At 37.7% G+C, this 24,400-nt stretch overlaps 1 protein-coding gene across 1 annotated transcript; it reads left to right on the top strand.

Moving 5' to 3' along the window:
• Nucleotides 1-1,949: 1,949 nt before the first annotated feature.
• Nucleotides 1,950-24,400, top strand: LOC124131792 (E3 ubiquitin-protein ligase synoviolin A-like). Its single transcript, XM_046495258.2, has 14 exons — nt 1,950-2,134; nt 4,353-4,445; nt 4,969-5,121; nt 5,355-5,403; nt 6,237-6,340; nt 9,680-9,806; nt 10,028-10,127; nt 10,276-10,341; nt 12,469-12,719; nt 12,921-12,986; nt 13,271-13,453; nt 14,445-14,622; nt 15,352-15,527; nt 20,331-24,400. The coding sequence occupies exons 1-14, from the start codon at nt 2,006-2,008 to the stop codon at nt 20,504-20,506; spliced, it is 1,851 nt and encodes a 616-aa protein (XP_046351214.2). The 5' UTR covers nt 1,950-2,005; the 3' UTR covers nt 20,507-24,400.

Below are 24,400 nucleotides of genomic sequence, written 5' to 3'. Positions count from 1 at the left end.
GAAGAATGATGTTGGATGATAAATAGAATCTCACCATTGTGTCTTTTGATATCAAATATATCAACACTCGTCGATTTAAAACTTTTATCGACCCGTGTAGATATATTTGATATTAAAAGACACCTGGGTGAGATTCTATATTTTTTTAGATTCGCGAGTGGTATTGGGTATTCGATGGACAAACAATTCTGTTGGAACTGACGGCAATGTCCGTGTTTCAAATTCCATTTTTTAACCAATCAGATTGAGACACATGTAAGTACAAATATATTCCACTCACGTGTGTGGATCCCGTGAAGATTACGGGTTTGAATTGGTCTTCAGCAACCCACGATTGTCGTAAAGGTGACTAAAGGTATTGTGTGGTCAGGCTCGCTGACTTGGTTGATGCATGTCATCGTATCCCAACTGCCTAGATCCATGCTCATGATGTCAGTCACTGAATTGTCTGGTCAAGACTCGATTATTTACAAACCACTGTCATGTAGCTGGAATAGTGCTGAGTGCAGCGTTAAAAAATAAACAAACTATTTAGAGCTCTTAAACCTCAATGGTCTTAAGTGAGTGAGTGAATATGGTTTTACGCCGCTTAAGCACTATTCCATCAGTATCACGTTGGAGGACACCAGAAATGGGCTCCAAACATTGTACACGGGTCGAACCCGGATCTTCGGCCTGACGAGCAAACACTTTATCCTCCAGGCTACCCCACTGCCCCAAAGGTATTAAGTTTACAGTTCACTTCCATGTGGTTTACAATCAGAGAACGACCAGCGAGCTACGAGCAATAGGAAATATATCCGAGTTTCAAGTAGGTTAAAATTAGTCTCTGTGTTATCAACTTAATCAAGATCAGCATGCAAATACTAATAAAACAATAATACGAATCACTCGTAATGTACTGTTTTCATCCCCTGGATGCCACTGGGACATATTTTTCTCGTCTTCAATTTCTCACTTTTGAAGTCGAATAAACCACGCACACAAATACACTTCACCGTTTGAATTCTGCGGTAGGTTCTCTGATCTGTTCTATATTTAAGCAAAGCAAACCTACCGTAAACGACCTCTGAAAATAACGTGGCAGCGAGTCGCTGTTGATGTCATGTTGACCATATGTTACCTTAAAGCTTGACGACACAATTTTCAATGTTTTATAGAAAACACCATTTCTGATCATGACGTGTATAATAACAGTATTTTCAAATTCGTGCATTTAACCTACAGGATAAACAAAATATATGTAGATATCGGTTTTTTTATAACACCTATTTCAGATTTCATGACTTTATTATCGCCATATATAAGATAGCTACGGGAAAATTCGCAAAGAACAATGAAGAACAAAGCGTGGTTTATTTCACGATAAAACATTGTTCTATCATGAGGTCATATCTGGAGATTCGAACACGCAACTTGATGACGTCGTATGAAGTGACTAGTGGGTTGTTCCCCCATAGATATAGCTGGTCAACGAAAATAAACGCAATGACCGAAAGATCGTTCCAAAAGCGGGAGAGATATGACAAATCGGTATTGGGAGAAAAAATAACAGACAATCGACGTGAAAATTGTGAGAATATGTGGGAAAGACCAAATTTATCGTCATAGAGCTTTAACATTGCTGAGTGAGGCGTTAAACAAGAAACAAACAAACAAACAAACAAACAAACAATCTTAGTGATAGCTATAACATGCTCTTTAGACTCAGAAAAATATTTTTCAGTTTATCAGCAGAAGAGTGTATCGGCAGTATATCTGTTTAAAAAGGGAATTAAGAAGTAACATGAATATGCTTATAAAGCACGATGCCATAAATCTTCACACGTTATGCCTACTAAATAAAAAACAAGAATGCTGATATATTTCTCTTCAATCCAATGACGTTAGGCCACGAATAGAAGTGCTATTTTTAGCACATTGACCTACTAATCGACCTAAATCACCGCCATGTTGGTGACGTCAAAAGCTCGGAAACAGGAACACAATCAGACGCAACTGCAAGATGCGGTCTCTTGTATTAACAGTGGCCAGTTTTGCTCTAACTGGTTTCGTTGTAGGAAATGCATACTATCAAAAGAAACAGTTTTATCCCTCCGTGGTGTATATTACCAAGTCGAATCCGAGTATGGCGGTGAGTTTCTCGTACCCAAATGTAAACTTCACCTTGGCATTGACACGCAGTCTTACCGGGGCAAAATGATCGTCTGCTCACTTGCCGGTACAATATGTGAAACATGACACCAATATTATTGTTCGAGTTCATGGTCATTTTTAGAAATGCGTTAAACTCTTTCTTAAATGTGTAATATTCCACATTAACACCAGAATGCAGAACCTGCTAAATCAGAAAACAAGAATGGAAACCAAAATAAGATTCGATGATTTTGTTTTCGATTTCAGATTTCATAACAAACTGTTTGATCTATCTATTCACCCCAGTTCTCATGATTTGAAAATATTGTGAGCCGTAACAGTAACTTTGTTTAATTATGTCACACGACCTGTAAATTAAATTTCACAATGTAAACACAAAGAATTATGACTCCAAAATACAGTAGAGCAACAGTATAACATATTTATTAATAGCCTATCTTTTTCCTTTGGTGTTTTGAGTGCTCACCTGTCTCACTGATGTCACCTGATGTAAATTGTATCAGCAGGCTTGATATCCCACTATCTCAACATGCCCAACAGTTTAAAAAAATAATGTTTTGTAAAGAAGAAAGACTGCTTCCGTGGTCTAGTGGATAGAGTGGAATTTTGGTGGTTTAATGTAATCCTCTGGCCATTGCATACCAAAAGACGTAATTAGATGGTACTTTTTACCTTGTCTGGCTCTCAGGATAAAACAAGGACTGGTCAGCTCGGAGTCAGTATATTATGTCAGAGTGGGATATCCATGTTAAACAGTGGCATGGTATCTCAGTGGCTGAGCACTATAAAACCGGCATAAGTCTGGACTGGTACATGCAGCCACACACATGTGAATGCATGTTGCTATATATTATAAGTGCAGTAATCTTGAATGCTATGTTAAACCCAATATCACCTCATGTTAAAGACAAAAATATCTTCAGCTAAAAACAAAGGTGCATGGAAAATATGTACACTTATAATTTTATACAACTTTAATTTAAGGACGTTTTTGAGGCCATGTGGAGCTGAGGAAACCATAGTATCAAAATATGCCTCCATTGATATGGGACGTATGCTTGCTTTTATTCAGAGCAACACACCAGGGTGCCGTTAAACAAAACGATCTTAGCGCTAAGGTGACTAACTCCCATACCTTAACATAGACTTACAACAGTCGTAGTGCTAAAGTTGTTTTGTGCAATGACCCCCAGCTAGCCATGTTCTGAAAAACATGACAGAAACAAAGCAGATTGTAATACTGTATTCCCCACTGCCATTTAAACACAATATAACAATGTTTTAGAAGCATCTATTATGATCTATGTCTATCTAACTATCTTATACTATTGACATCACTAGGTCTGATATTGAAAATCAGGCTAACATTCTTGTAGTTTTAATTGAGACTGTCCACTATTTTTTGTTGATACATAAGTTGAGAATATAGATACAGGTCATATAATTATTATAACTTGAAAATTGTTTTGGTAAGTTTTCATGAAATTAATTTTTAGTTAAGATATAATGATAACAAATACGATATTCATTGATAAGTACATTAATTAAACAAATGAAATCTTTAACCATTTGAAGCATGTTAAAGGACTTGTTTTCAGATCTAAACGTTTTTGGCCCTTTCAAGTGCTGTCTGTAATCTTGGTAAAAGTACAAAACTAACACAGTATGAATGATTAAATGCTGTGTTGATATATAGCGTGATATTTTCAGTCATTGGTGCTGATGTATCCGATCAATGACATCCTTAGCTGGAAGACTTCAAACTAATGCCCCTTTCAATATGTGGTATTGATAGACAAGGACTGTATCAGGAGACAACAATACTTCACAAGTTGAGATATGCTGTGTTGAAATTAAGAATGAAAGTCAACATGGTCAAGAGGTCCTTGCCACAACATTAATATAAATAATCAAAGAGTTACATGATTTAACAGGGTTAGAAGTAAACCTACTTAAGCTTTACTAGCTTATATAAAGATAAAATGGTCTTGTGATGTTATTAACAATGGTGAAATTGGGAAATTTGTACTGGCCCAGGGTTAGCAGGCTGGTGTTCTTACCCTGTTTAAGGGGTTGCTGCATATAAATACTATAGCAAGGATTCCAAGACCCTTTCAATTTTGAACACTGGATATAGCATCTTGTTTGGAACCCTATATCATGTATATTGTTTATGTGGGTTTTTTTCTTTACAGGTGCTCTACATTCAGGCTTTTGTGTTTGTAATACTCATGGGAAAACTCATGAGAAAGATATTTTTCGGTCAGCTAAGAGCAGCAGAAATGGAGGTATTTATATTTGTTTTTGGTCTCTTACATTGGTCTCTTAAGCAGTAATTTGAAGTGTTTTTGTTGATGATAAAGTAATATTCTAATACATGTAAACTGACCCAGGAAGCTGGGAAGCTGTTATTCATACTTATTATTGTGATTACACAGGTTTTTTAAAAATTTGTCCTACTTTTTTATGTATTTATTATTTTGATGGAAATAAAATTGAATAAGCATGTAGAGAAATAATGCTGCCCCAGTTTAGGCATCAAGTAATAATGAGCTGATAAGCATGATAATGGGCTAATGCACATGTCTATATGTATTCTCCAATACAGACTCTAAAACAAAAAAATTGAATACTCTCAAGCAAATCAACAATATTTTGGCATGTTTGGCAAGTTAAGATTTCTTCACTTTCTAAGAATGATGAGATTTGCTTGATTCCTTTCTGTTATATATTGAATGACTTCTTAAGATGTTTTCATCCGAGACTAAGGGTTAGTCAATATGTCTGTACAATGTCATTCTAATTTTGTAGCATCTCATAGAGAGGTCCTGGTATGCTGTCACAGAAACTTGTCTGGCCTTTACCGTCTTCAGGGATGACTTCAGCCCACGTTTTGTGGCCATGTTTACCTTACTGTTATTTCTAAAGTGCTTCCATTGGCTTGCAGAAGATAGAGTTGATTATGTAAGTCTTAAAAAATAATCAGCTTAATATAATGTAACCATGGTAACATGAAAGGTGATGAATTTATGTTAACAGTAATTTCATCTGTAAATGTGATTTTCCGTTTTAAATACATACCAATAAGTGTGATATATTGAACATGCTGACATTGATTCGCAAGTATATGAAATATTGTTTATTATGTGTTTAGCAGTTTGCTGTACAGATGATTTAACGCAATATTTTTCTTCCAGATGGAAAGAAGCCCTGTAATATCTTTATTGTTTCACTGTCGAGTATTATGTAAGTATCAATCATGATGTCTTGATGATCACAGCCTGTGCTAAAATATTTGAGTCCATGAGCACAAATTTTGTCTGTTGGCTTAATTTTCAGTAGATATTAGTGTTATTTCATGGAGCATTGCTAGTTGAGCTTACTCATCATGTCCATCAGTTGCAGAAACTAACAGTTTAATCCACTAGTCCTTATATTTATAATGATAACCTATTGCAAAACCCTTGCAAATTTCTGCTACCTTTAATATTGGGCAATTTGGCAAGGACTATAGGACAATTGCCAATTCCTATCGCTATCCATGCATTCAATAAGACCTAACAGAACTATCAAGTGTCATATGAACAAATGAGGTGGTATATGTCATACATTCTTCAGCAACTTTTGTTGTCATGCATGGATTTATCCATGATTCCAAACTACATGTTATTTAGGGAAAAAGGACATTTTTGTTAATTTAGGAAAACTAATATTCAATACAGTGATGTTAGATTAAGCATTAAAAGCCAGCACCTCTCCATCGATCCTGTTATCATTGAAATAAAAGCCATCTGTTACCATAATAATATAATAATTAGTTATTGCTATAAACTGGAAGATTTTTTAATTCAAGTTTGGGAATTTTTACTGATATCCGCTGCAGAATTTTGGCCTCTTGAATGTGTCTAGATAAATTGCTGTGGTACCGAACAATCATGCACATATTTAGAAGCCTGTTCAGTTAGTATTATCCAGCTCACCAAATCAGTAGAAATAGTTAATGATGTTATAATGTTACCCTGAATGGTTTGTGATACTTTGATACAAGTGTCAGTAACTGGTGTATTGTTTTGTTTCAGCACTGTTGTCATTTCTTGGTGTTTTGGATGTTTACTTCATAAATCATGCTTACTACAGCACCTTGTTGAAGGGAGCATCTGTGCAGTTGGTGTTTGGATTTGAGGTATGCCCACATATCGCATTACATTAATAGCTGTTGGATTTTCTCTATTCATAGATGTACTATGTGAATAAGGCCACCATAAATTAGTTTTAGATTTTCATTACAAAAAAGTTGCTTGAATGAATGTTATTATTCCCTGCCTCAAAGTGGGAGGGTCATAAGGGAATGGGTGTCGGCCATCCTTTCCTTTGTCCATCATGTTTTGTTTCCAGAGCATAATGCAAAGACTACTGAATATTTCTTGATCAAACTTTGCAGAGTTATCAGTCTAGCAGTGAACAGAGGCACCTTTTGCTACTTAGGAATTAATTTATTTTTTTCTGGTTTCTGTTATGACATATTGGACTGAAATGACGGTAGTTGGATTCTGGTGCATAACTTTAAGACTCTTATTATTTGAAAAAAATAATGATTTGTATAAAGTTAGATATTTTTTAAATTAGTAGTGTTTAATCAGTGACTAACATGACTATTATTGTCAAAAGTCACTTAATATTTACACTTAGTTGCTTTAAGATTATGCAGACCTCTACATTTATATGCCAGTTACTTGATTGGGTATGTTTAATTCAGTAAATAATGAATAAATGTCTTAGTTACTGGTGAAGATCCGAATTAGAATGATCTTCAGTGACCCATGCTTGTCTTAAGAGGCGATAATGGGATCGGGTGGTCAGTCTTGGTGATTTGGTTGATGAATGTCATATCCCAATTGTGTATATCGTTGCTCATGATGTCAATCACTAGTTTTTCTAGTCCGGACTCGACCGTCTTCGTGTGGCTGGAATATTGTATGGGCTGGCATTCAGTCAAAAAATACATCAGTTGAAATAAAGGACAAAAGTATGTAATAATAGTCAAATGTTAATAAAATATTAAATGTCACTGATAAAGGTCAAAAGAAAGAACAATCTGTACTAAAGAACGTAAGTGCGCACAAAGAAACCAAAGGCTAAAGGACAATGTTAACAGTAAAGAACGCCAGATGGTGTAGCAATGTCTACATTCCAATTTTAAGCTGCTTGTTCCACTTTGTATATGATAAATGTATGCAATGAGCGGCACGACACCGAGGTGCACAATGTAGATGTCATTCCTCGCCAGGCTGGTACTCTGTCCTAGCAACAGAAGCGACTGTGACTTGTGCGGCGATGAGCACAAGCGCTCTAGGGCAGGCAAACAGGTTTAAAGTCTTGTGCACCCACTGTGTGACATCATACATGTTGGGTATATATCAAGCGTTTAGTCATCGTCATCGGGAAAAGCAGCATGTTTGCATAATTAAGAAAATGTTCTAATTTATGTATAACAACGTCTGTTTTATTGCATATAGCGACTATAAACCAGAAGTTATAATCCATAAAATTGTACATTTTCTTTTTTACTCACCAACTTCTAGAATGTAAATCAAACAGTTTGGATAAATGTTTTGTTGTTCATATGATATTAGGCCAATATTGGAAATCTGCCAAATCTGGAAACTTCGAATTCTTATGTTCTTTGTTATAATAATGACAATTAATTCAAATGCAATGTGAAAAGGCATTGAAGGTTAATAATAAATAGATCTAAATTGCCGAATTCTGGCTGGCCATCAACCAGTTATTGCTATTACACACTGAATACATGTGTCTTCTATAAATATGTATGATATGGAATAATCTGATAAAGGTCCAAGCATTGTGCAAAGCGTAACGCCATCTGGTGCTCTCACTCATCACATATGTATTTGTGATGAATACTAATAAAACACCTCTTTGATTGTAGTATTGGCCTTCAAATAAGTAAATTGCAAGTGAATCTGTGGCATTTGATTGGTAATCAGGCAAAAAAGAATTGTGTTTATGTATCTGTAACCACCCCCAAATAAATAAGGCCACTCCTATGAAGGGTCGATTATCACCTGATTGGATGATAATAGAATGGGCTGGGCTTGTGTTGCATTAGTGCGCTGAGCGATATCACTTATTGTTGTCTCTATTTGTTTTGTGTTTTAATAAATAAATAAGCAGTATGTGAAGTCAATATTTTTTACATATTTTTTTATAAGAATTTATAGTCATGTATTTAAAGAATAATTGAAGTCAATTCTTATTAAAAAATACATCAACAATAAGTACTTCACACATTCTGCTCATTTTTTCATTTAATGCATTTAATGCAGAATATATTGCAGTCAATGCTTAAATAAACAACAAAATATTTATTAAAACTATGGCTGGGACGGTTAACTCGGGAACTTGGCTCATAGGGCCCTGAGTAGGATCTGTGTACCTTTGTGTCCACCGTACGTTCTTCAGTACACTTTGTTCTTTCATTTAACCTTTATTAATATTATTATACCCCCGTTTACGAAGTAAATCAGGGGTATATAGCGTTCCGTCTGTCTGTCCTTCCGTCCGTCCGAGCTTTTGTACGGCCCATAACTTTTTAACCATGCACCCTAGCTTCACCAAACTTGCTACACACATTTACAACAATGAGTACTTGTGCCTTTTGCTAGTTTGAAGATTCTGAATTTTTTTATTTTTGCCGTTTCCATGGAAACATTAGAAACTAAAACTTTTAGGGTGGGTGTTTTGTACGGCCCATATCTTTTTAACCATGCACCCTAGCTTCACCAAACTTTCTACACACATTAACCATAATGAGTACTTGTGCCTTTTGCTAGTTTGAAGATTCTTAATTTTTTAATTTTTGCCATTTCCATGGAAACATTAAGAAACATCAAGAATGTATGTTGTACTAAGCCTTGATTATCCCACACTAGATTGAAATATATTTGCAAAAACATGTGTTCATTTCAAACATAATGCATCCTCATGGGGTTGGTTACAAAGGAAAGGGCAGTTCCTCTGACTTAAAGCAACAGGTATATTTCATTAATTAACAAACTATTTACTATTTGTTGTTGACCAGCGGGGATAACGGGGGTATGTGAGCTTTGCTCACTTCTTTCTTGTTTAATAATGTATTCTCAACATTTGACTATTATTGTGTACTTTCGTCCTTTATTTCAACTGATGTCTTTTTTTATGAAATGGCCACCCCAAATATTGCTGAGTGCAGCTTTAAAAAACGAACAAACAAAAATGTTTCAGGAGCATGAAATGTTTAGGCCTTTACATAGTAGAATTCTGCTGAGAGACTTGATAATAAAATTTGTCTGAATTAACCCTCAGATTTTCTATCTTTTGTTTCATTTGGTGACCATATCATAATTCCTACTTAATGGTCTCAGCGGAAACATCTGTCCTTAAGAATTAGTTCTTGCTGTTAAAACTGATGGAGCAAGCTTTAGTTTGACCCAAGATTATGCCTGACTTGGTGTGGTTTCAGTATGCAATCCTACTGACAGTGGTGTTGATGACGTTCATGAAGTATGTGCTGCATACAGTAGATCTGCAGAGTGAGAACCCTTGGGAGAACAAAGCTGTGTATCTCCTATATACAGAACTTGTCATGGGTACGTACAAATGCAGGGGAGAATAATTGTATAGGTATTAGACCCAGATTGTTAACAAGCACAAAATTAAAACTGCTCCAGAATTTGTCCATCAGTAAAACAATTACAAACATGATTACAAAATGCATATGGGCATAATAATGTTGAGACATCAGTAGACTTGTTTCTACAAAATAAGCAAACAAACATCATGGTATGATAGATTTCTGTCTTTGTTTCAGGATTCATTCGAGTCATGCTGTACATAGTGTTTATGGCAATTATGATTAAGGTGCACACCTTCCCATTGTTTGCCATTAGACCGATGTATCTTTCACTCAGGTAAACCTTTATTCCAACTCCTTGTCTATTTGTGTATAAGTGCACTGAAACTTGTAATTTTTGTAATTACACAAATCTGCATTATTGCTCTAAGAAAAGTGTTATGTTTTTAGTGTATTCCAAATTAACTTTGATGTGTTTGTTTTAGGTCTTTCAAGAAGGCGCTTCATGATGTGATAATGTCACGGAGAGCCATAAGAAATATGAACACATTGTAAGTGATAAGTTTCTGTTTGCCTGTTACCAATATTTTAAGGGTAAATGTTTATTGTTGTATGTAGCATACTATTGCTTGTAACAGTTGTCAGTGTGCCAAGAAATATGGGGGCAATTGGATAGCCAGTGTTCATTTCAGAACGAGGCTGTGGTGAAACTTTTTTATACATCACACTGCCAGACGGTCAGAACATAATATCCAAAAATTAAAATATGTTTTTGATTGTACCTTTGACTATTGACTTCAATTCAGCACCAAGTTTTGTCAATCATTGTCCAATTTAGAAGTAAACATGTTTTTACGATTGGATTACATCAATCATTTATTGTAATCTCGAAAGTTTTAAGTTGGCATTATTAACGATAGGTTATCTAATGAATTGATCATTGCTGTGTGATTTGATTGGCTGGTATAATTATTTCCGGGAATGAGCGTTATCTCCCTGACATCATGAGACCCGAATCTGTCTTTTTACGATCACGTATCCCTGTCACTTGCTTGTCATGGCGTCAGTGAAATGAAGGCAGATGATGGGTGCAAGTTTATTGAATTATTTTTTGTGACTGTTAAACTGCAGGTCAGAATGTGGCTATAGATAATGAAGAGTCCAATTGATGTCTGAGAACGTGCAACTGGTGTTCTGTCTTGAGCTTAAGATTGTTTTCTTGAACATGACTGTTGAAAGAACTAGAGAAAGTGTTATTCTTTAACTCTGACTGGAAGAATGAACTGTCTTTGCAAAGTGAATAGATAAAGTGTGAAAAGTGAAAATGTCACATTATGTGAATACATAAAGTGACACTGACAAGTTGAATTCCTGTTCGACAGTAAAAAAGTAACTTTCTCTAAGTATTATGTCTGTATGTCAAAAATACTTGTGTGTGCCCTGATTTCAGCAAATTTCCCCAATTCTTAGAAAGGAAGGGGTCACATTCCAGTTTCTGAATTGAACTCTGGGTAGCCTCGTGGCTAAAGTGCTCAGTCAGCACACAAAAGGCCCAGGTAATGTGTGAAGCCCATTTCGGTTGTCCCCAGCTGTGAAATTGCTGAAATAATACTAGAGGCTTTGTAAAACAATGCATACTCTTATACTCACTCCAAGAATTGTGATAATTTTTAATACCTAGATTCCTTTAATTATCCCCCGCCGCGCGAAAGCGCGAAGCGGGGGATATAGTATTCACGACCGTCCGTACGTACGTCCGTACGTCCCGTACGTCCGTACGTCCGTCCGTACGTCCCACCTGTTTGTTGCCGCGATATCTCAAGAACTAAACACTGGATTGTCTTCATATTTGGAACTATGGTGTATATACAGACTCCACAGACACCAGTCGGTTTTGGTGACCTTGATCCCATTTTCAAGGTCACAGCAGGCAAATCTGCTTTTGGAGTTGGAAAACGGTGTTGCCGCGATATCTCAAGAACTAAACACTGGATTGTCTTCATATTTGGAACTATGGTGTATATACAGACTCCGCAGACACCAGTCGGTTTTGGTGACCTTGATCCCATTTTCAAGGTCACAGCAGGCAAATCTGCTTTTGGAGTTGGAAAACAGTGTTGCCGCGATATCTCAAGAACTAAACACTGGATTGTCTTCATATTTGGAACTATGGTGTATATACAGACACCGCAGACACCAGTCGGTTTTGGTGACCTTGACCCCATTTTCAAGGTCACAGCAGGTAAATCTGCTTTTGGAGTTAGAAAACGGTGTTGCCGCGATATCTCAAGAACTAATCGCTGGATTGTCTTCATATTTGGAACTATAGTGTATATACAGACACCGCATCCACCTGTCAGATTTGGTGACCTTGACCCCATTTTCAAGGTCACAGCAGGCAAATCTGTTTTTGGAGTTGGAAAACGGTGTTGCCACAATATCTCAAGAACTAATCGCTGGATTGTCTTCATATTTGGTACTATGGTGTACAGGCGGGGGATATTTCGTCACTCTGTGACAAATACTTGTTTAGGAATTGCCCTCTGGCCACAAATAAGGTTCATTATTGTATTGGACATTGGCATATTTTTTTAGCTTGGCCCATTTCATTAACATCCTACAAACGAAGCAGTAACGGTTTTCAGCATTATTATTCATTGTACTATTCTTCTTGCCAGGTACCCTGATGCAACTCCAGAGGAACTAGAAGCAGGTGACAATGTGTGCATTATTTGTCGAGAAGAGATGGTAACATCCTCCAAGAAACTGCCTTGTAATCACATCTTCCACACCAACTGTCTGAGATCCTGGTTCCAACGACAACAGACCTGCCCAACCTGCAGGATGGACGTCCTCCGCATGCCCCGTGCACAGACAACACCAGCAGCCAGGCCAGCTCAACCACAGCAGGATGTCCAGATGCAGAATTGTAAATATATCAGGGACAGAATTAGCCCACTGGCTCGAGTCAGTTCGCCAAACTTTAATGGTATCATAGGGCTAGTAGAAGCTCATATGTTTAGATTTGACCATTCCTAGAGAATCTGTTTTGATATTTACTTTAGTCTTTTTAAGATCATATCTGCTGCATGTGAATATGTATTATTTTTGTTCTGTGTTTCTTTTGCAGTTCAAGCGATGTTTCAAGGGATGCCCTTTTGGCCCCCTCCACAACCCCCACCCCAACAGCCACAAGGTACGCAATTCAAGTACCCTTCAGTTTTTTTCACCTTTCAGATTGATTATCAAATTGATTTGCTTGTTGAAAAAAATGCTAAATTTCAAAAGTGGCATTCTGTAAAATTGACATACGTCATTCAAAAGACTAAAAAGACATTGATTATTAAATGTATTGGTGATTGACTTCATGATATCAATTGTTGTTTGATGTAAAGATATTGTGTGTCATGAATGTAATTGAACTTCAGGAAGTTAGGTTTAGTTTCTATGTATTTCCATTGCTAATGATTTTCATTTCAGCTGCAGGAGGGGCCCCACACACTACAGGTACAACTCCTTCGACACCTACTATACCAACAACACCTACAGCTGCTACAGCTACAAGTACAACCCCAGGAACACCGCCAATGGCCTCACCATTCCCTGGTGCCATGCCACCATATGGTTCCTTCTTTCCAATGATGCCATACTACCCACCATTTGGTAGGACTGAATTTTTATTATCTATTCTTTTTTATCACAGTTTACTAAAATATGTCTTTAAGCAGTATGACTGTATGTTTCATAGTATTAAAACTGTATGGTAATAGTTTCATGTTATGACAAGTTCATGGTGCTCAGTAGTATGTTTTACAATATTTTTGGACCCATGAAGACCAGTCTTCAGCAACCCATGCTTGCCAACTATGCTTGTTGCAAGAGGCGACTAACGGGATCGGCTGACTTGGTTGATGCATGTCATCGTATCCCAACTGCGTGGTTCGATGCTCATGATGTCAATCACTGGATTGTCTGGTCCAGACTCGATTATTTACAGACCGCTGTCATATAGCTGGAATATTGCTGAGTGTAGCGTTGAATGACAAACAAACAAATACAATATCTGTGACAGTACTAAATAATCTCACCTTATTTGCTGTAATCAGGTACTATGCCCCCTGGTGCTTAGAAAATTGAAAAAGGGGGTTTGCTTATTAAGGCCATGCAAAAGTTAAAATTGTTGTTGGAGATCCACCGGTAGAAAACAAAACAAAAAAGGTCCAAACGTTGATGAGACAATTATATACCCCTTTGAAGCTGGGTGTGTTTTCTGTGAAAAGTCTGTAATAAATACAGGAAGATACAGACTGTAATGTAAATGTTCAAGCTTAGTATGGGGTGCTTAAAAAAATTACTTCTAGATTAGTGTAGAAGTTGGTCAGGGGTTGCTTATGAGAATGGGGTGCTTAATACGGCGAATATGGTACATAAAAATGTTTTCTGTTTCAAACTGCTAATCACTCCATAACTTTTGACATATTCTTATTCTTTATGAAATTTGATCCACAGTTGTTTCACAATACCTATGACAATACAATACAATGTTCTGTTAAAAACTGTGAAACATAGAGTAACTCCTGATATATGTGTTCCTTTCTTTGAAGATGTTAAAAGTGTGCAAAACTAAACCCAAGAGGCTGTTTTATGTTTGAAGGTTTACCGCAGGCTCCGTCTAACATGGCAGGGTTGACTGCAGAGGAGCTGAAAACGATGGAGGGACAGGAGCGAGAGAATGTGGAAGCACGAATCCAGTGGCTGCGTGATATTCAGGCTCTACTGGATGGTGCTATGGTTCTTATAAACCAGTATAATCAGGTGGCTTCACAAATGAGGTAAGCTGAGTGGGAGTGGAATATTCTATTTATTGTTCTGATATGAGTAAAATATAGTGATTTATCATCCAATACTGGCTCCTACCATGCCTACAAGAGATATTGCTTGGGTGAGATCAAGCGATATCTACATTGTAGATATTGCTGCAATGAAATTGCATCACAATGCTTTGCAGACCATTGTGACGTCATTGGTTACAATGACCTCACGATCAAATTACATTACTAATGGCTCTACTACTGAAGCTGTTAACAGTACTTTTTACACTTAGACACTGCTTATTACTGTCTACAAACTGAAGTTTGAAGAATGATGTTGGATGATGAATAAAATCTCATCCTTGTGTCTTTTGATATCAAATATATCAACGAGTGTGGATATATTTGATATCAAAAGACACGAGGGTGAGATTCTCTTTTTACAGTGAAATATCATGAACTTGGGCATGTTGAGTTGTCATTTGTTCCAGAGAAACAGTGTTGATCTTAGCCCATAGTACCTATTGGGATTCTGCTGGTACAATAATGTTACAATGTTTTGAATGTTACTTTGAGTAAACAGATTTTGCTGTAATACCTGTTATTTTCATTTGGGTTGCGTAAGACTTAATGTCACTATACTGAATAAATGATAGTTATCTTCAACTTCATCTTGATAGAACATTATCACTGCCTTGTTGTTAGTATGTAATTGTTAACTAGTTTTAACCAATTCTTTCTTTGTACTAGTATGCCCGGTATATCCTCTACAAGAGTGAGCTCCACTGCTGCAACCACTCCATCTTCTTCATCAAACACATCTTCACCATCAATGGGAGCGAGGCCCAAAACTACAGTCAAGTCCGAGAGCAATATTTCAAAATCACAAGTTAATTTTGCACAAGTTAAGAAAGAAGATAAAACAGGTGCGTATTCATGTGCAGGTGGAAGTCAAATAACATGTATTTTACCTTATCCAGACTCATACTAATTTACTTATCGCATTCTTCTTCCTGAAACGTAGTGGAAACTCTTGTGCTGTGTTTACAATTCACCCAAACACACCCCTCTCACACGCAAGCGCACAGGAAACATGTGACCAACCTGTCTGACTCATCACTGTCATATTTTCGCCACAGCTAGACCTACACAAAGTCGAAGTTAATATCCTCCACAAAGGGGTTCACGGAGCCTTCCTCAATAAAAGAAGACATCTGCGCGCAGCCTGACAATCATGACTCACCCCAGTCAGAAGACTTTCCATCCATCTGTGAAGATCACGAGATGTTGGCGTGGGTCGCAGATGGCCTACCCATTTCATCACCCTCCAGGGATAATCCTACCAGCGAGTCCTACTTCATCAAGGGAGATGATATTGACACCTTGATCAATCCACAGATGAGGCTGATTTCATAGATGGCCAGAAACCTTGATGCCTCTTTTCCCAAGGCTACTCGTACCCACAGTTTGCCAACACCAAGAAGTTTCCTTTACACGGGATGTCTGCCTTCCCATGGAGATTGATGAGGACTGTACATTGATGTCTGATGTGAAGAGCAAAGCATAGCGCGTCAACCATAAAAATTAGCACAGCCCAATACGACGACAAGACATTCTTTCTTTGGACTTTCAATGTCCCGCTCCATTAATGAAGCAATGCTGAATACTTTAAACATCACTCAGACCGACTGGGAGAGGATGTTCCTGTCTGCAGTGATCTTGAAGAAGAAACATCAAGTCAGTTCAGTATTAGCCGGTCTTACTCTTCTCTGATGCCAGGGCTTGATAGCCAACTAGCATTGGCCTGACTCCATACAAAGCTTCTGTTACATCACACTTGGAATTCTTCTTTCATTTTCGGGGGCGGTCGGGTAGCCTAGTGGTTAAAGCGTTCGCTCGTCACGCCGAAGGGTTCGATTCCCGACATGGGTACAATGTGTGAAGCCCATTTCTGGTGTCCCCCGCCGTGATATTGCTGGAATATTGCTAAAAGCGGCGTAAAACTATACTCACTCACTCACTCACTCTTTCGTTTTCGATGGCTTCATCTGCAGCATCAACAAGGAGGTGGCCCAAGATTCTAAGGACCAGATGTTAATTAAGTCAGTCCCGACTATGAACTTGATTTATTTACAATCGACACTTTGTCGGTTTTCAGGCATCAAAAAGGCTAAGGGCAAACGCTTCAGTGGATATAGAGGACGCAAGAGTGGATCCTTTCGGAGACCATAGGACAGACATGATCAGTCCAACTGGGGAAGGGGATCAAGAGGATACCGCGCCTACCATTGAAGGGGAGCTGTTGAACGACTGGGAACGACCCCAGCCGTTCAAGCACCGCTATCTGCCATAAGTGGAAGACTGGCAAGATATTGGGACATTCTGAACAACCCATTTGTATTGTAGTGACCATAGTACAATGTGTGAAGCCCATTTCTTGTGTCCCCCGCTGTGATATTGCAGGAATATTGCTAAAAGCGGCGTAAAACCATACTCACTCACTCAGTAACCACAAGTTTGTTAAAATCTCATGGCTTCCCCTTAAACAACCCCAAATTATGTACCACGCTCCATTGCAAAGATGTTTCCTCTTAAAAGGAAAATATCCATTCTCATCCCTGTGTATGAGAGGAGCGTCACCATCTCTCAACTGCCAATACTTCAATATCCAGAAGAACTGCAGTCCATGCGAACAGAGGTGATTGGCACCTTTCATGAAAGAAGTCAACAAAAAGTATCTCCAAAGTCCTGACAAACTCAGGAGGATCCACCTACCACAACTAAAATAAATGATAAAGAAGGACGACTACCTGGCAAGCATCGATGCCTACCTTAACATCCCAATCGATCCAGCCTTCAGGAAATATCTCTGTCTTCTGTACAGGGTCAACATTACCAATGGACAGTCTTGTCTTGAATTTCAATGGCGCTGTGGTTATTTAATCAGGTTATCAAACCAGTTGTGGCCTTCTGCACAAGAAGGAGATCCGTTGCACTTTTTAATTGGGCTACAGGATTCAAGCTCATCAACAAGCAGAGCCAATCAGACTTCAACTGAATTTCACTCTAAAACTACTAACACAACTAGGATGGTTAGCCAATTTCCAGAAGTCTGATCTCAACCTGTCCCAGGATCTCAAGGTTTTTGGGCATCAGGTTCCTGACGGGGCAGAACCTTATTCAAGTTCCAGAAGATCGTTGGATGAACATCCAGTTACATTCTAGCAGCAATTCACATGCAACCAGTTGCAACTTCAGCCCAAACCTTGATAGAACGGGGAGGCTTCGCCTGCACCCAGCACAGAGATTCCTCAAACCCTTCCTCGATCAACAAGAACTACAACTTCCACAACATCTGAAGAAACGTCTCAAATGGTGGACAATAAAGTTTAATGTTTGTGGAGGAACCTTCTTGAATGAGCCGGAATACAATCAACATATATTTGTAGATGCCTTACTCCAAGGATGGGGTGCCCATCTTGGCTCTGAAGTAACGTTGAGGCTGTGGTCTGCAGATGAAAAGCTCTTCCACTTCAACCATCTCGGGTTCGGGACAGTAATCCGGCGAATATCTCATCGGGCGCCACAGTTCAGCGACAAGAACTTAATGTTAAGAACAGACAAATCAACTGTGCCATCGACATAAACCATCAAGGCACAACAAGGTTGGCAACTCTTCTGATGTTAACATTCCAGCTATATGAGTTAATGGACATCCTGAATCTAAAATTCAAAGCAAGTCACATCCCAGGAGCGTCCAATCTCCTAACAGACGCCCTGTCCAGACCATCAGTACTGTCACCCAACAGAGTGGATGCTCCATCCAGAAGCATTTCAACTGGTGACAAAAGAAGGAGGTAGTCCATCGGTGGATCTGTTTTTAACCAGGTTCAGTGGACAGATCTTCACCTTCATCTCCCCAGTACTGGGCCCTCAGGCTTGGTCAAACGACGCACTGGCAATATCCTGGGAACGTCTCCACGCATACACATTCCACCAGCTCGGATACCAATTGTGTTGCAGATATCAAACAAAGAACCTTCAACTGCTTTTGGTTGCACCTTATTGTCCGGTGAGAACATGGTTCCCATGCCTCTTCGCAGCAGCAGGAGAACCCAACTCTAAAGCTCCTGGACTGGCCAAATCTGCTTCTTCATCCACACTCTAAACAAGTTCATCCACGACTGGATCTCTACCCACTTCACGTATGGAGCATATCACGAACAACCTCCCAAGACGAGGCCACTCTGTCAGGACAGTCTCCTGAACCCTTTGCAGATCCACAAGGAACTTGTATGACAACAATTTGACCAGTAGAGAAAAAGTGTTCTCAGCAGCAAAAGCTACATCACCACAAGTGGCGGAATTTTTGTGTCATCTTTGGAGCAAAAGGCTTCTCAAGGGTTCAACCTCAGGAACTTATTTGGCCAGTGGAAAAAACCTCACTAAGGTTCCTGAACTGATAGCCTTACTGACATCCTATAAAGTTGAGGATCAACAGAAAAAGTGTACAACCCCAGCTTGGGATTTAAACATAGTACTGCAACATCTTACATGTAATGTTGACGAACCGCTGGAAGAAGCTGACTTTGAACATCTGACACAAAAGACTTTGTTCCTCCTGGCATTAGCCACAGCAGCCAGAGTGACAAGAAATAAATGAGTCAGACAGGTTGGTCATGTGTTGCAGGTGCACTTGCGTGTGAGAGGGGTGCGTTTGGGTGAGATTTTTTACGAAAAGCAAACAAACATAAATGAGGATTTGATATCATGTGTTGATGTGACATCACTCACTTGTCATCTCACAATTGACTATGTCATCTGTTTCAACCACTTTCGAGTCTACTGGCCTAAACTTAGCTCTTTGCATCATTTTAGGTAGATTTTAGTGTCTTTACACAGACCATTATGAGCTGAGATTACTAGACCGAACACAATTTTGAAATGCTCAGGCTTTGGACTTGTGGCTCACATGACATTGATTTACCATGCCTTACAGAGTATTGTTGGTGGGAACAAGGTAGATGCAATTTATACATTCCAAAAGTTTTCACAGAAAAGTATTTGTTACATTTGTCAAAAGTGGTGATGTTACGATTTGAACATTTGTGTATATCCCTTGACCATCAGTGTCTGGGTGTTCAACCTGTATTATTGTGTGTGGTCCTCTGATGACACATGTAACTCATTATGCTGAAAAAATGTATTTCTTTGCCACATTAGGTTATGTGTTTTTTCAATGTTTGTGAAACAATAAGGTATAATAAGAGTAAGTTCTATTACTCTTATAGTTTCACAAACCATGAAAAAACACATAACCTAATGTGGCAAAGAAATACATTTTTCAGCATAATGAGTTACATGTGAAACTATAAGCGTAATAATAGAAGTGTAAGAGGCGACTAACAGTATCTGGTGTATTTGTTTGTTTGTTATTTAAAGCCGCACTCAGCAATATTCCAGCTATATGAAGGCGGTCTGTAAATAATCAAGTCTGGACCAGACAATCCAGTGATTAATATCATGAGCAATTGGGATCGATGACATGTATCAACCAAGTCAGCAGGTCTGACCACCCGATCTCGTAAGTCGCCTCTTTCGTCTGGTATATGAAACTGATCTCATATATGAATTGTATTCAGTGCAATTTTCAAGCCTATTATTTATTTTTTCCTGTAGTATTTTTTAGCAATCTTGATCCATTCTCATTCCTGCTATGGTTGTTTCAGATTATTCCGATTTAGAAGGTGCAATTGGTTATACGCCTCCGACAGAGGAAGACATTCCCCAGTGGGTGGATCCTGCGCAAGAAGAGCATGGTGATGAGTTACACGAGGTCAGGAAGAGGAGATTAAAAAAGTTTTCCCAGAATGATGATGTGAACGATAACCTAGATCTGGACTGAGATCCCTGATAACATGAATGTGTGTGACTTATAACTCGTACAGTAGCTGCAGTGTGGTCTCAAGAACATACAGTTATGCCAATGATATCTTGTTGGTGATATCATCAAGAATGAACTCAGTGAAAAAGTGTCCTTTCTCCAGTATTCCTTACATAGTAGCAAGTACATTTTACTTGATAGATATTGAAGTAGATATTGTCCAATCTCAAACTGTTTAAAGGGGAGTAAGATTTAGGTTATTTGGCAGTCCTGGCAAATTTGATTGAAGTCCCTCAAATCCCACTTTTTCTGCTGGTTGATATATGACATATCAAATTCACAGTTAATGATTACCCTAATTACAATGTCTGACTTTCACACATATGAAGTACAATGCGGACATGAGATTTTTAATGACAACTTCTTTGTTTGTAACACTATATCAAGGGTATTTCTTGCCCCTTTCAGCGGATGAATGAAGTATGAATGAAGACGATCAACATGTAGACCTGAATATTGTTGCAAACAATAAAGATGAGGTTTTCATAAATGTTTCATGTCTTCATGTCCTTCCGACTTCTAAATGCCTATCACAGGCTTATTAAGTACGGTGTCTAGAACAAAGCAGAACATGGGCACCAGGTCGTTACGTGCCGTCCCCTTTTAAGGAATCATGACAGATTTGCTGAAATTTGGTTTTAAATGTTTCTAAATCCTCATGCTCCTTACCATGATCTGGTGAGGAAACATCCCATTCCTGCTGCAAATGGCTGAAAACAATATTCACTTACTTTTTAATAGTTGATTGTGTATACTTGATATTACACTGTAGTTATTTTGTTACTGACATTAAATGTCTGTTCATCATGATTCATATGTGATAAGGAAAAGTATTGGGTCATGTATAGTTTTTGATTGGAACTCCCTGTGTCTCTGCTGTACATATGTGTACAACATCAACTTCGGAGAGGCAATTATTGTGTCCTCTATGATGTCCAATCATGGACTGTCTGTACCCATGTTCATTACTAAGTTTTGTTCCCTTGCAAGTTGCTTTGTTTATTGACATGTTAGGGGTCTTTATTGAAACTGGTATCTTTGTACGGTAATGGTAAGATGTCTAGATACATGCTTTTTGTCTTGTTGAATAATGGAGTGTTTCATCAGAGTTGTATATTGTTTGTATGAATGGAATATGTCTTGTATAGACAGCTGACTCAATCACAACAGATGATCTATGCAGATTAATGTATCCAAGTCTTGCCAAAATTGCCGTACATATTTTGTTGCAATTATGTTGCTTGGTTATCATGGTTCCATTTTAATTGAAGAAATACCAAGACCGGTTCAGGTGCATTTTAGATATAGTGATTTATGTTTTGATGAAATTCATGCTTCATAGATACTTTTGTAATTATGATTGAAACAAAGGATTGTCAGCTGCATTTTGTAGATAAATAGCCAGTGTTGTACCTGGCATCATGGCAATATATTCAGAAACCTGAGTTAATATTCTGTATTTGACTGGTCACTAATCAGACATATAGCAAGCACATTAAATAGTTCACAATTTGTGTAAAATTTACTCCAGCCAGTAGTGTGTGTGTAATGTAATTTCTGTATATGTTCTATACACTAGCTGATGACATTTTGTAAAGATAAAAAATTATGGACATCAGATATGACATCTGTTTGTGTTGATGTTTCTATGATAATCTGATATACTCACCGCCAAAAGAAAATGAACCATAGAAACATAGAGAAGTATGTTCGTTAAGAAGAGATGTTTCCAATGTGTACCAATTAATGACAAAACAATCAGTCAGATGTTACCACAGGGTGTCTTTATACTTTGCATGATATGTTGCATGTATTTTTCAAACTTTACACACTAATCCTGCACGAGACAAATGGTGCATCTCGAGTCATGGATCTATGATGTCACATGTGATGCGTTCATGAGCTTGGGTTGACACTACATAAAAGTATGTTCGTTTGTGCATCGAATCAATCTAATATCTCTTGCTTATGAGTAAGTCTGCATCTCTTTACCAACATGTATGGTATTCGCATATCTTTTGGCAGTGAGTATATATTAGTACTTGAAAAAATGCTTCACAATGGCAATAAATTTCTCATTGACAGCAATGTATGATAAATGTGTGTTGATCATTGATTCAACCTTACTCGTTAAAAAATTACTCAACCCATTTATCTCATGCACATGCATTCCATTTCATAGAAATCTAGTCAAGTACTTCATGTTACTGTAATTGTTAATATTGCAAGATAACTCGTATTACTGAAAATAAAGTAAATTTAAAAAAAATATAAACAAGATGTTAACAGTCTTTCCTGAACATTCACTGTGGATCTGACACAGTAGTTCACTTATGCATTATACAGCTTATTGCTTGTGACCTGACATCCCATCAAGAACGATTATTCAATTGTCTCCAGAGATAGAAATCATTCGTTCACTTCTATTAAACTTTAGATTGTGATATATATATATATATATATGTCTTATAAAAACAAATGCAAAACAAAATAAATGTTTGCCCTGTCAAAGTGTTCACATCTAAATAATGTCTATATTTACTTTCTTTCTCATTATTTGCAAGCTTTTCTTCAGCACTGATATAGGGACCTTGAATAGTGTAGGACTTCCTTTTAAAGTTAAAAAGATTTTATGACCACCATTTCATAGCTATGATCTTTTATACTGAATTCCTTCCACTCTTCAGTTCAGTGTCAAATATTTTATTGATGTCATGTTCTTTTCTTCTCTTCCATTCTTATTTGTTTCTTCATGAAGAAACTTGTGTGTATCCAATGGTAGGACATTGGACGACAAGGACTTCAAGTACCAGTACTAAGCTTCACCCATCAAATAGCATTGTGTTTAATGTTCAGAATGTAAGATTGAAAGTGTAATTTGTCTTGCTATCTGAGGTCAGATGTGACAAGTATTCTGTACTGACTGAAGTCGCCAGTGATAGTAGTAGACACGTCCTCCATCATAGATTTATAATATTTATCTTTCATTATGGTTACAAACCATGTACCATTTCCGGGAAACCTCAGAAGCTTTGTGTCTCTATCCCTGTAATACTTTTAGAAGTACCATACTGCTCCTAACAGAATGTGAAATTATCAGGAACTTAAGAATATGACTGTGAATTACTAATTTCATTTTCAATATGACTCTGGGCTGAACAATGGTATAAATAAGATTTTAGAAGTAGTCAGAGATCACAGGTGAGGGGACTGTTTTGGGGTATGTTTCAAATTCTAATCTTCGTTTAAAACCTCAAATCAACTTTCCAGTAAGTGCAGTCCTTTTCCTCCTTATCACGTGCTTGTGACACCAAAGTTGCCTTGCGAATATGTTAAGTAATAATGGATGGCTTCTTTGTGGTGCTATTTGATGTGTAGGGAATTCAGTCAGATTTTTCAGATTGTGTGCTCTTTTTACAATTTGTTCAGGGTTTGTTCAAATGTGTGGATAATTGATTTGATATGATCATGGTTGGAATATTTTTAACTATTCTCAAGATTCAAATGATTATTTAACCATGCTCCATGCTGTATCTTCTGAATTAAACATCCAGGAAACCTGAGTACCAGTCAATATGAGTTTGTTTCCTCTCATATGACACTTACATATTCCCTAGTTTATTGATCATGCTGACTGTTTCAAAATACTTGCTATTTCATGATGAGGTTGGTACTGTGGTTTGTATTTTCCGACACAGTCCAATTATGGGATTTGTGTCAATGACAATATTTATTGTGTAAATAACTGTTTCAGCACGTCATCTGTGTGTAAATTCATTTATCAAGCATGTGCCCCGTCTTGTTCTTGTAACTGTAAATATGAATATTTTTGTGAATAAATAATCTTTAATCAGA

The sequence above is a fragment of the Haliotis rufescens genome, unplaced genomic scaffold (genome assembly GCF_023055435.1).
Source record: "Haliotis rufescens isolate VD_foot unplaced genomic scaffold, xgHalRufe1.0.p SCAF_3, whole genome shotgun sequence".
Lineage (NCBI taxonomy): Eukaryota > Metazoa > Mollusca > Gastropoda > Lepetellida > Haliotidae > Haliotis > Haliotis rufescens.
Note: the sequence above shows the minus strand (reverse complement) of the source record. Positions and strands in the feature narration are given on the sequence as shown.